Consider the following 12,222-nt stretch of genomic DNA (forward strand, 5'->3'; position numbering starts at 1 on the left):
TATTCTTTTTATTGATACACTACCTCAGAAGAGCCTATGCCGCACGGTGTTCCCTTTGAATAATTTCAAAAAGCACTGCAGTCTTAAAAATTACAAAATGTTAAATACAAAATGTACATGAAACGACAATACAAGGCTCCGTAAACATCAACTGAACCTGTACTTTTATTTTACAAACCATCCAAGCTACCCAAACTTTAGGAATGACATCCATTTCAAAGTATCAAAAATAGAGTTCTGGTGTTTGCGTCGTCATCTGTATGTAAAATGGGAACACATTGTTCGATCTTTGGTTTCTAGATAATGAAAATAGGTGCTTATCTAGGGACCCTGCTTCATCCCAGAACTCCCCCATCTTTATTTTTTTTGTTTGTTTGCTTGTATTTTTTTCTTGATTCTCAAAAAACACTAAACCTAAATCAAACCCAAACCTTATGACACACATTCTCTAAAATTGCATTTTAACACAAGTTAAGGCTTTCCTACCATATATTTGATAGTTTAAATTAAACAGTCAAAAGTGGCATTGAAAACACCTGTCACTATATGTAAGGGTTTACATACAAAATATATATACTTACTGTATAGATGCAAGAGTAACAAACACACCTGCTATTTGTATATTTGAAAATGTCACACCATCGTATTGTCTGTCCTTGCATAGACTAATGTATCAGTGTGCTTTTGTACCATTCAAATTCTAAGAGGTTTTTAAAAGATACAAAACAAATATCTACAATTCATTGGATACAAACTGACGTAAGCACATATGCACAAAACCGTTAAGACGCTTGCTCTATGCATGAACAGACACATCTTGACACACGCACCTTTTGTGTGGCATACTACCCTACGAAGAAGCATCTCTACAGCATCTAATCTAGAGGCATCAAGGTTTTGTCTTGTTTTTTTGTTTTTTTTGTATTTTCTTAAAGGCAGAAGGCAGGTTTATAGTGCATAGCAGATTTTTTGTTGTTGTCTATTTCAAACATAATTAACAGTCATGGTTACAGCCTCAACATGTCTCAAAGACTGAAAAACAATAGAAAAAACAATGTCTCAATTGAATTGTGCCAGTTTTCACAGAGGAGAAAAACTGTTGTAAGAAAACAATCAATTTTCCAGATTAAAATTTAAGGCAAGGAGCCAATAGAAACTCATAGATTTGTTTGCGTCGTAAGACATCTGCTCTAACAGTGTACAGAGCAAACCTGCCCACTGCACCGTTTTTGTCAACACAGAGAGCAAATTGTGGGCAAAAATGAGCACTATAATTGTCTAAGATGGGCTGAGGGGTTTTGCCCCAGGATGCAGTGGGGATACAAACCGAGAGTGGCTTTCAAGTCACTCTATAGTAACAGATAGTCTACTTGTTGATTGTCAGGTTGCAACCTTTTTTGGGCAAAAAAAAAAAAAAAAAACCCCAACCAATTTAATATGGTTTCCCTGACATCAACCCAGCAATGTTTTATTTTTTAATTGTCTAATGCAATTGTTTATGCATAATTGTTTCTCTAATCAAAGGCACAAAGCGAGTTTCAGCATAGTCAACGTTGTATGTCTTGAGTTCAATGCACATGAAGCCCATATATATATATATATATATTATTAGGGCTGGGCAAGTTAACGTGTTATCGCGTTAACTCATTAATTGATTAACGCCAACAATTATTTTATGGCGCATTAACGCGTAGTTTCAGCATAGTCAACGTTGTATGTCTTGAGTTCAATGCACATGAAGCCCATATATATATATATTATTAGGGCTGGGCAAGTTAACGTGTTATCGCGTTAACTCATTAATTGATTAACGCCAACAATTATTTTATGGCGCATTAACGCGTTTTTTTTTTTAAATTATGAAAGTCCGTTGCTCACTGGCTCTGAATAAACATACAGACAAACAATGGGTCACAGGAGGGGTGGGATGTTGATCAGTACTGGCTTGGGATGTGTGTCATCACGCGTCTCAACCAATGAGAGCATTTGGGGAGGGCCTAAGACTGCAGCAGCGCTCACATTAACGCTCCCGATGAAATTATTTAGGCTAAGCATCAACATTCACAAACCACTGTTCACTTATTTTTAACAGAAAAGAATGCAACGTGTAATCATGACTTCACAAGTGGGAAATAGGAAGTTTCCAATAGCACGTGAAGACAGCAGAGAAGCGCTCTCGCTCAGCACAGTGGAGTGCATTGTTTTGTTAACTTTGTGGTTTATTATTTTGAGTCATTTGGTACGCGGTAACAGACGGCCCTCTCACAATATATTGCTTTACAGATCTATAACTCGTGTCGCTCAGAAGTGTTCACGCAATCATGCAGCACGTATCAGAAGTTCAGTGCTCCGCTCACACTCACTGATCTATATATAACTGGACTACCTATTCCAACCGAGCCAGGGCAGGCTAGACGAACGAACGAATGCATGGAGCGAGTCAAACATTATCAAACATTAGGTGGTCAAATATTTTCTATAAAAGGTTTAGGGTTAATGCCCTGGCAGTGGCAAATAGCTTGTTTTATATTTAATTTGATTACATTAATGTTATAAGTTGAGATTTACAAGAAATATTTTAACTGCTACTATGTAAAAGGAATACTGCTGTAAAAAAAAAGCACCTTATTTGTTTAAAGAGTTTGCAAACCAAATGTTATTGCACTTTTGTTCATATAGCAGTACTTTTAAATAAAAAAAGTGCACAATACACTACTTTTGAATGCATTATTGAATTTTGTGCATAATGCGATTAATCTCGATTAAAAAGTTTAATCGTTGCCCAGCACTAAAATATATATGTATGAGCTTTATTATCTCCAGACCTTCCCATGCAACTATACAAAACACGTATGTAATCTTTAGAGTCTGCAAACAATTCACTTGACTTTTAAAGCACAGCACTGTCAAAGTAAGATTGAACCAACACAGTTCCCAGCACTCCAGAACAAAAGATGAAGCTCAGCTACTTTCTAAGTATAAAATACACACACTGGATTCAACCGTGTCCTCCTCTTTCTCCTCATCAAAAAACAAACCAAAAAAAAAATGGAAAAGAAAAAACTAATATAAATTCTCAGCAGAAAGCCTGTTCACAATCACGGCTACTACATAAGGCATTTGTTCAACCTGAAGAGGAAATGGGCCAATCATTAAACAGATTATCTACAGCTCAGAAAGGTCACTAGACATGTGGAATGTTGCATATTGTTACTACAGACCCGAGGCCCCGTCCACTAGGGGGCAGCACTGGGAGAATGTGTACTGAAAAAGGCGGCGTTTTCGCTGGTAAGAAGGCGTGACGTGGGGATGCATCACGCTTGGAGCACCCCTCGGCTATCCCACTAAAGTGACTGTAGAATCGCTGCTGTGTACTGCATATTCCGGTCAGGGATGAGGGTGCTCGAATGCATAGCTAGCCAATCTCAGGGGTGAATCTGCAAGCTACAAATAATAATACATCATGCTGTCAGATAGCCCTGAATTATTGGTTTTATTTCCAGGAGAACAACACAAATCCAAGTTTACTGCCACTCAACCACGTCTGTGTTCGTGTATATGTACAGTACACCTGATTTTGTGTGCATGCGTACAGTACCCCCAACTCTCCCAGCTGTTATTCTTTACAGCCACAGCCGTGTTTGTGAATCTAGAAGAAGGAATAATGGTCGCTCAAATTGCTTCTGGATCCACGCTAGGAAGGGTTGTTTTTGGACTATCGGGGCAGACGCTGGCTTTGGGTGGAATCTCGTTACCCGGCTCTGGAGTCCTGTGGAGATTGTCTGAGAGTCTGACGTGACTTGGTGTGGGCTAGGACTGACTGTGTGCAGCTGGCGAGCCCCCATGAGCCTCTGGGGCCTGAGACATGTCTCTGCCTATGATCTCATTCACTGAAACACACAAAAAGAGGCATTATTTAGATTATTTAGGAGCAGATATTTTTTCAAGGACTGGTATACTGTTCAAAAGGCTTTGGTTGGTGAGATTTTTGAATGTTCTTTGAAAGAAGTCTCTCATGCCGACTAAGCCTGCATTTATTTGATTAAAAATATCATAAAATCAGTAACATTGCAAAATTAAAATAATATTGTAAAAAAAAAAAAAGCATTGTGTAATAATGCTGTAAAAAAAATTATATTTTAATAGATTTTAAATTGTAATTTATTCCTGTTATGGCAAAGCTGAATTCTAAGCAGCCATGACTACAGTCTTCAGTTTTGTGGAAAAAAATTTTCCCAGGATGCTTTGATGAATAGAAAGTTCAGAAGAACAGCATTTATTTGAAATCTTTCGTAATAGTACACATATCTTTACTGTCACTTCTGATCAATTTAATGTGTCCTTGCTGAATCAAAGTATTAATATATTTTTAAAAAATGATTGCTGACCCCAAACATTAATGTGAAAGTTCATATTGAACATTTTAAAAATCAGTTCCTGTATCTAAACAGTGAAGGGCAGTGTTGAGCTGTGTAAAGTCGAGTTCAGACATCCAAGGGCTAATGGAAATAAAAGACGATTGAAGGGGATGCAAAATTAAAAAAAGAACTTTGGTATGTGACTATTTAGGAAAAACACATGCATGATTGTGTGTCTGTGAGCATGAGGATGTAAATTCTGACAGCAGCAGTCTTACCAAGATGACCACAACACACAGGCTATAAAAAACATCCTCTGCTTCTTTAACAACGAGGCTTTGATGCAGCCAGTTGCATCAGTTCATTATGAGTTTAATGGCCTTTGACTACATTTCCTTTAGCCTGCTGGCTTGGGCTTTTAGCGCACTATGAAAGGCTTGTATAAAATTGATCCATTGTTAAAACACATGTTCTATATCCCAGAAGGCAACAGAGCAAGTGCAGTAATTACTTTAGCAGGCTGGGAGACTGATGTTAAGCAAGCAGCCGAACCTTTTTAACAGGTCGTCCCAGCAGGGTTCTGATTAATGCTGTGAAAATATGACTGTTTCTCCACATGCTCTATTAGACAGTGGATGTTCTCAACACTACAGCAAGTGCCTGCAACGACAAAATCAGCCAACGACAACCATGCTAAAAAGTTCATCCTATTAAAAAAGAGCAACAGAGCGGGAGAACTAGGGCAAAGACGGATCCTCGCTTTTTGGAAGAAAATATTGTTCCTTGAGAGAGATGGTGGGTCTTGACACACACTCACCATAACATTCAATCACCAGACTTCCAAGCTTGTCATCGGAGTAAAAAACCACATCTATAAAAGGCGATGACAAATCTTAGGGAAAAGCGGATAAGCAGATAAACAGGTTTGACTGTTGAAGGGGGCCTCAGGTATTTTTCATACAGGTACCTGCCTCTGCAAGCGAGTTAATAATCCCTGCATTCCTCATCCAGACAACCCATGACTGACTGGGATGGACCATATTTTCCAACAGAACTAAAACAAAAAGGGAGCTCAGTCAAAGTGAACAAATATGTCCTTACACAGGATTACAGCTAAACTTCTTTCTTTTTTTCTAAACCAGCATCAGTAGACATATATAATAGCATATACAGTCATTTGTTAACTAGACATCAAAAGCCAGAGAGCTGGACTCAGTGCTAAAAATAGCATCAAAGGTAAATATAAATGAAAGAATAGTTATTTAAATGTGAAATATGGCAGAGTGTTACAAAAAAAACTGGCAGAAGACCATATAAAGGACTGTGCTGATCCGCTCTGTAATTCAAAATAACGAGCATCACCTACAATAGTCACTCAGTAGGGTGAATATCTAAAGCAATGCAATGCTCGAGTCACAAGTCAACGCTACTGATGTTTGTGGTGCTTTAAACATGGCTCGTTGATGTTTAAAAAAATCTAAATCTCACAAGAACTAACTATAGTACTGCTGTGTTAGAATCATCCAGGTTAAGCGTTTCATAATTGCATAAGTTTTTGTAGTTACTTGTTTAATGTAGATTATATCTTTTGATTCTTTGTGCACAGTGTCTTTTAAACTATTATTTATGTTTATTAGGGTTTTGTTTTTTCTTGCTTTGTTTACATTTTGTGTTAGCCACAGTATACGTGTCGATTGTTATTTTATGTGTTCAAAGTTTAGAGTTGTTTTGGTTCTTATGTGGTTGATGTTATTATTTGTGATGGTTTTGTGTGCAAAAGTTGCATGTTTGAGTGTGTGTGTGTGTGTGTGTGTGTTATGTTTCAAATGCCCAGCTGCTGTCACAGATCATCCTGTTGGCGTAGGCGGCTCTTCCTCTTGCATGAACACTTCACACATGCAGACCTGCTCTGGGCTGATTGTGAGTTCTGCTTTAAAACCCACTCAGTGCGCTGTCTGCCTCTCACGCCGCACAAACAATCTAACAATCTTACACACACACTCTCTGCACAAACCTGCACTGCACAACCTCACACACATTGTAGAAAACTGATATAACTTACAAAACATACAGAGTTAATGTCAATGGCAGCACTTGATATCACAATTTGCAACTGTCAAAAGTGTTTAAGATGGGATGAACTTTATTGATGTTGTAAGACAGAATAAATAAATGAATGAAAACATACATACATATACACACACACACACACATATATATATATATATACACACACACATGTATACACACACACACATACTCTAGTTATTTGTTTTGAAGTACAACATTCAAAGCTCCAGTGAACAAATGTTAAAAAAAACTTTTGCAGAAATGTGTTTGAACTCAAAGAAATAAAATATAATAAGATTAAATTAAGTTAAAAAAAAAAAGGCTAAAAGCAAAAATGGTGTATTTCAGCTACTGGCATGGAGCATTAAAAATGCACACTTAAACATCTGCTAAAGACAAAAACAAGCAAACAGCAACAAAAAAAAAAGTATGCCAGTATTTTTAGCACAGCACAGTCAGTCAATAAATACAGACAGCTATTTAATCAGCGTCTGTGGTGTGCCTGTGGTATTGGCAGATTTTTAAGGTTGCCGATTTTTTGAAAAGACTAATATGTCGTCTGCCACGGTATTTACTCTGCTTTGAAGCGGACTTGTTTATTTTAAAATTTTTATTTTCCTGTCTCCTCCTGGATCAAAAGCTTTCTTTTCTCTCTTTTTCCATTTTTGCGTGACACAAAAGCACACTGTAGTTTCTCATATACCTTCAAACGCACACATGCATGCTGCAGTTTCAATGCGTACTCTCTTTGTTCAACGTTTGGACCAGTTTGAATGCAAGTCACCTCAGGACAGCCAAAACTCTGGGTTCAGAGTGCATAAAACCCAGAAGCGGTTCTGTTCCTATTACAGTCACTAACTGTACAAATCACAAAGCACGAATCTCAATAATACATTAAGAGGGTGAGTGTCTGAACGGGAGCTGTTGATATTAGCGATGCATCTGACTCAGTTAAATACGGGAAGTTACTGTGCAATATATCACAATATAGCAGCAACTGACTTGAGAGGTTTCAGCATCATCTTTCCCCACATGTAAGAAAGCATGATTCATCTCGATCTCTTTCGCATAACGCTTGAGAGTCTCAGCGTAGAGTCTTTAAATAGGGGATCCTCTTTGGATGAGTGGAAGGGGCCATCCCTTATTAACATATAATATACAGGGTCTGAGGCTGAGAGCTCACCGACAGCAAAACTTTGAGCTGGGGTAAATGATATTGTTTGCCGGTGCTGCCCCAAGACTGTGAATCACTGGACTAGCCACTGCACTGGCTGACCGTTAACGGAGGCATCAGTTGAGAAGGGCTGTCATAACTGCTTACTGGGTCAGATATTTTTTTCTTTTAACTTGCAAGAAATATTTTTATGCATTTATGACCAACATTTGGTTCCACACAAGCTAGCCTTACTAAGTGACAGCTTAATTTAAGCTAAATTCTGGGATAGTTTTATGGTGTAAACAGTGTTTAACTTAGATTTCAATTGTATTACTAAAAATAAAATCACGTAAACCAACATTTTAAACTGCATTTAGAAATGAACAAAATTGCAGGAGTTAAAAATTATGCCAATTTTTTTTATGAAACATGATTCCACTGTAGGCGAGATCCTGATGATTATATATATATATATATATATATACTTTTCTATTTTGAAAGCAGCAAATGTGTTGTGTTATGATGGAAAGTATTATACTAGGTAAGACTGACCTCATCAGCCAGAGCAACTGATAGCAAATACCCGTTTCCATTTAGGGGGAAAAAAAACATGTCAGATGTTTAAATGATCTGATCTGTAACTTCAAAACTACAGAGCGTGAAATGTGAAATCTAGTGCGTGTTTAGGACATGGGCAATGACGAGACGGTGATCTCTTTGTTCACTTTTTCATTTGTGTTCCCCTCAACCTAGTTTGACCTTGGCAGCGGTATACAGAAAACTACACTGCAAATCGTACTTTTTAAAACAACTCTAAAAAAGAGAGTGCAAAAAAGAACAAGACACAAAAAGTGGCTGAGAAAGCACAAGGGAGCATTCAGTTTGATCTGTGAATCATATTGTGGATTCCCCATTTAAAGAGTCGGTATGTGATTCATCCCCATTTTCTTTGACCGGAGGCCTCAGCAACCTCTTTAACATGTTTAGTCACTGGCTTTAACGATCAGCATAGTGTAGCCATGGGGCAAAACAGCAATGCAGGTGCCGTAAAAAACTTGATTGTTCTAATGCACGTCTGACCCGTAGAGACATTTTTTCAATTATGGAAAACAAATAAATACATATGTAGAAGGAGCTCATCAAGTGAGTTTAAAAAAAAAACAGTAGATTACCCCAGGTGATTAAAACAAAACGTTCTTAGCGAAAGTTAGGGAGAAGCACATTTTTACAGCAAAAATGACAAGATCAAACCACAAAGAGCATACACAGCGACATGTTGCAGTCCTTAGCATAATTATTCAGGTCTGCCGCCTCCACTCAAATACATCTTTTTGTTCTATAACCAGATTCAAAATAGAACTCTGAATCAATAATTTAGAGATATAAAAGGAGATGTACATAAGAGAATTTTCCACACAAAACAAATATGTGACCCTGGAGCACAAAACCAGTCTGAAGTCGCTGGGGTATATTTGTAGCAATAGCCAAAAATACATTGTATGGGTCAAAATGAACGATTTTTCTTTTATGCCAAAAAACATTAGGATATTAAGTAAAGATCATGTTCCATGAAGATATTTTGTAAATTTCTTACCGTAAATAATACAAAACTTAATTTTTTATTAGTAATATGCATTGCTAAGACCTTCATTTGGACAACTTTAAAGGCGATTTTCTCAGTATTTTGATTTTTTTGCACCCTCAGATTCCAGATTTTCAAATAAGTTGTATCTCGGCCAAATATTGTCCTATTCTAACAAACCATGCATCAATGGAAAGCTTATAAATCTCAATTTCAAAAAACTGACCCTTAAGACTGGTTTTGTGGTCCAAGGTTACATATATGCAAAATTCTAATTATGCCATTTAAAACAGAATTATTCAGGACATTTAACCATTTAGCAGACACTTCTATACAAATCGACTTACAAATAAGGAGAGACACCAGCAATTTATCAAAAAAAGAGCCAACAATAATACTGAACTTAATCTTAAAGGGATATTTCATCCCAAAATGAAAATGCTGTCATCATTTACTCTCTTTACCTCTTTTGCCTTTAGTGGAACACAAATATATTTTGAAGAATTTTGGTAAGTTAACCAAACAGTTTTGATATATAAATAAATAAATAACATGGGAAAAACTTAACAAGAGTAACTAAAAATAAGTAAATAAAAAAAATAAAATAAAAAAAAGAGAACAGAGACTTGTCCCAGCACCCAAATTATACACATAACAAGGTGGAAATGCCATGGCAGAGAACAAACAAGTCTGAGCTGGAGTTTCCTGGTCAGCGTGAACCCTTGTCACATTAATTCCCAAGGATCTTTGCACCACGCCACATCTCTGCCGCCAAACACCACAGCAATGCAAACTGGACCGACCACAACGCTGCTGCCTGCCTGCGCCAAGACCTCAAAATTACGTTCCTGACACTGTAATTGAATGGAAAGATGACACGAAACCAGGTTTCCACTGCTTTCAGAAGAGTTCTCTGATTGTGTTTAATGAGCAGGCAGCTTTGGGCCCAGGGCTGTGTTTTTTCCCTTCCAAGCTCTCTTTTTCCCTCAGAGATGAGAGAAGTTGTGTTATTAATCTGACAGTCATTTACCACTGGCTAAAGTCTACAGACCTGGAATATGCTACACGTTGAAGTTTCCGTACCCACAAACGGAAAGAGGGAAACGGACACAAACAGACGGATGAAGGCAGAACATTATATAAGGAGTAGTACAGAAATCAGACTATCATATCATTGACAAATACGATTGTTACTTTGGTGAATTCCAAACGTTAAAACCAACTCTCATCCCTTGATAGAAACAGAGTGACACAAGATATAAGCTCTAGGACACAAAGAGTGTGTGTGTACAGTACGATAGGGATACAAGACTCGAAGACAGCAGGCTTTGCCTATTATTAACCCAGATCAGTGCACTCACGCCGGGGTGGCAGCTGCACACAGACATCCACGAGAACAAAGGAGCACAAGCACACGCCTGCGTACACATCTCAAACACAGACCTCTGGGAGGACATTAATTAAACACAACTGACATGAAAAAGAGTGGAAAGAAGAGATGAGACAAGAGAAAAGAGACCAAGTCTCCTGTAAGTACTGACACACACTGCTCCTTCTGTTCAGCACGAGGGAACCAGTCCAAACTCATCAGGAAACTATGGCACCCAAACTCCTTATGCTCATCTAACACACACAACACACACGAATACGGCTCACTCAGCTCATAAGCAGTCTACACTTAATCACGGATATCATGTTGAGAGGTAAATGCAATGGTACAAGTAGATTACTCAAATGACAATAGTCTTTTAACATTTGGTTTTCATCTCCTACATTCTAGTTCTTCTTTGACCTTTCTGTTTGAGAGTGTGTGCGCTTGTGTCAATTGCCTGTTTTTTTGTCTTCCATCTGTCAGTCTGTCTGTAGCCCCTCCCTAGCACCACCTGCAAAGAGTCTTTGACATCACCTGTGCCATCTGTTCACACACACAAACACACAACGCCGTACGGACGATTCTTATTTGTCCATGAAAAACCCAAAACACTTCCAGCCCTTAAATATTAGCTTTCTATATAAATAAACTTTAATCCACCCAGTGGGAGCACCAGCTTAACGCAGACCTGGAATAACAGGACCGGAATATCAATTCCCGCCTACTGCAAACTGCTAGTCAGCAGTATTAAAACCAGTTTAACCAGAATCAAAACGGCTTTGGAAATGAAAGCCAGTGCGATTTGTAAACAAGTACCAGGTTTTACGCTATAAAACGATCATCAGGGGTGTGAAGTAACGAATTACAAATACTCACGTTATAGTAATTAAGTAGTTTTTTTCAGTAATTGTACTTTTTTGAGTAGTTTAAAAATTGTGTACTTTTACTTGAGTACATTTTAAGTGATGTATCGGTACTTTTACTCTGCTATCTTCCTCCGTTTGTGGTCGTTACATGCTTATTTTAATTTTATTTTTATCCATCAACGTGATTGGATAGAGAGTAATAGGTCTCGTGACTTTCGTCAAATCAAATTGTGCATAGAAAACTTTAACCACCAACTGTTTATCATGGCTGCTGGAAGTGCATTCTTCAGCATCAATTCTGGCGCATCTTCCTCTAACTTAATATGCTAAGGTAAATTTCGAATTTCTGCTTACTAAATGATTTGTATATATGCTTGCCTATCTACACGGCCTGAAATTTGGTGTGAGGTTGCGGGTATTGCATACAGAGTTAACTCCCGCAAGTGCCACGGTCGGTAAATTCCCACTCACTTATAAGACGCGCGATCTGCGCTCTCTCTTGCGTGCGTTCTGCAGCAGTCACTTGGATAAGTCGTTGTTGCTTGTTGACTTTTGATGAGTTTGAGCGCGTGATGCGCACTGTGAAAAAGTGTGTTGGAAACACAAATTGAGGACCAAATCTGCACCTTATTGATGACCCGTGGCGTTAATATACTGCATCTGTGCCAGCGCATGATGTAATAAAACCGCAGCTCGTTAATAAACGTTTTTTAAAAAAAATCAATTTTATACAATCTGCCTTCATTTAGCAAGTGCACTCACGCATAAACAATTTTTGTTCCGTTCAGTTGTGGATGCTGCTGATTCACCGAGACCGC

General features: G+C 38.0%; 1 protein-coding gene across 2 annotated transcripts in view; it reads right to left on the reverse strand.

Annotated features, from left to right (window-relative positions):
- Window positions 1-2,755: 2,755 nt before the first annotated feature.
- nfatc3a (nuclear factor of activated T cells 3a) overlaps window positions 2,756-12,222 on the reverse strand; it is a 77,653-nt gene continuing 68,186 nt past the window's right edge. For both annotated transcript variants that reach the window (XM_016248346.1, XM_016248347.1), the window contains exon 10: window positions 2,756-3,890. In XM_016248346.1, coding sequence (XP_016103832.1) covers window positions 3,811-3,890 — 80 coding nt within the window. In that variant the 3' untranslated portion in view covers window positions 2,756-3,810. The remainder of the gene's footprint in view (window positions 3,891-12,222) is intronic.

Source organism: Sinocyclocheilus grahami, unplaced genomic scaffold (genome assembly GCF_001515645.1).
Source record: "Sinocyclocheilus grahami isolate Dianchi unplaced genomic scaffold, SAMN03320097.WGS_v1.1 scaffold876.1, whole genome shotgun sequence".
NCBI lineage: Eukaryota > Metazoa > Chordata > Actinopteri > Cypriniformes > Cyprinidae > Sinocyclocheilus > Sinocyclocheilus grahami.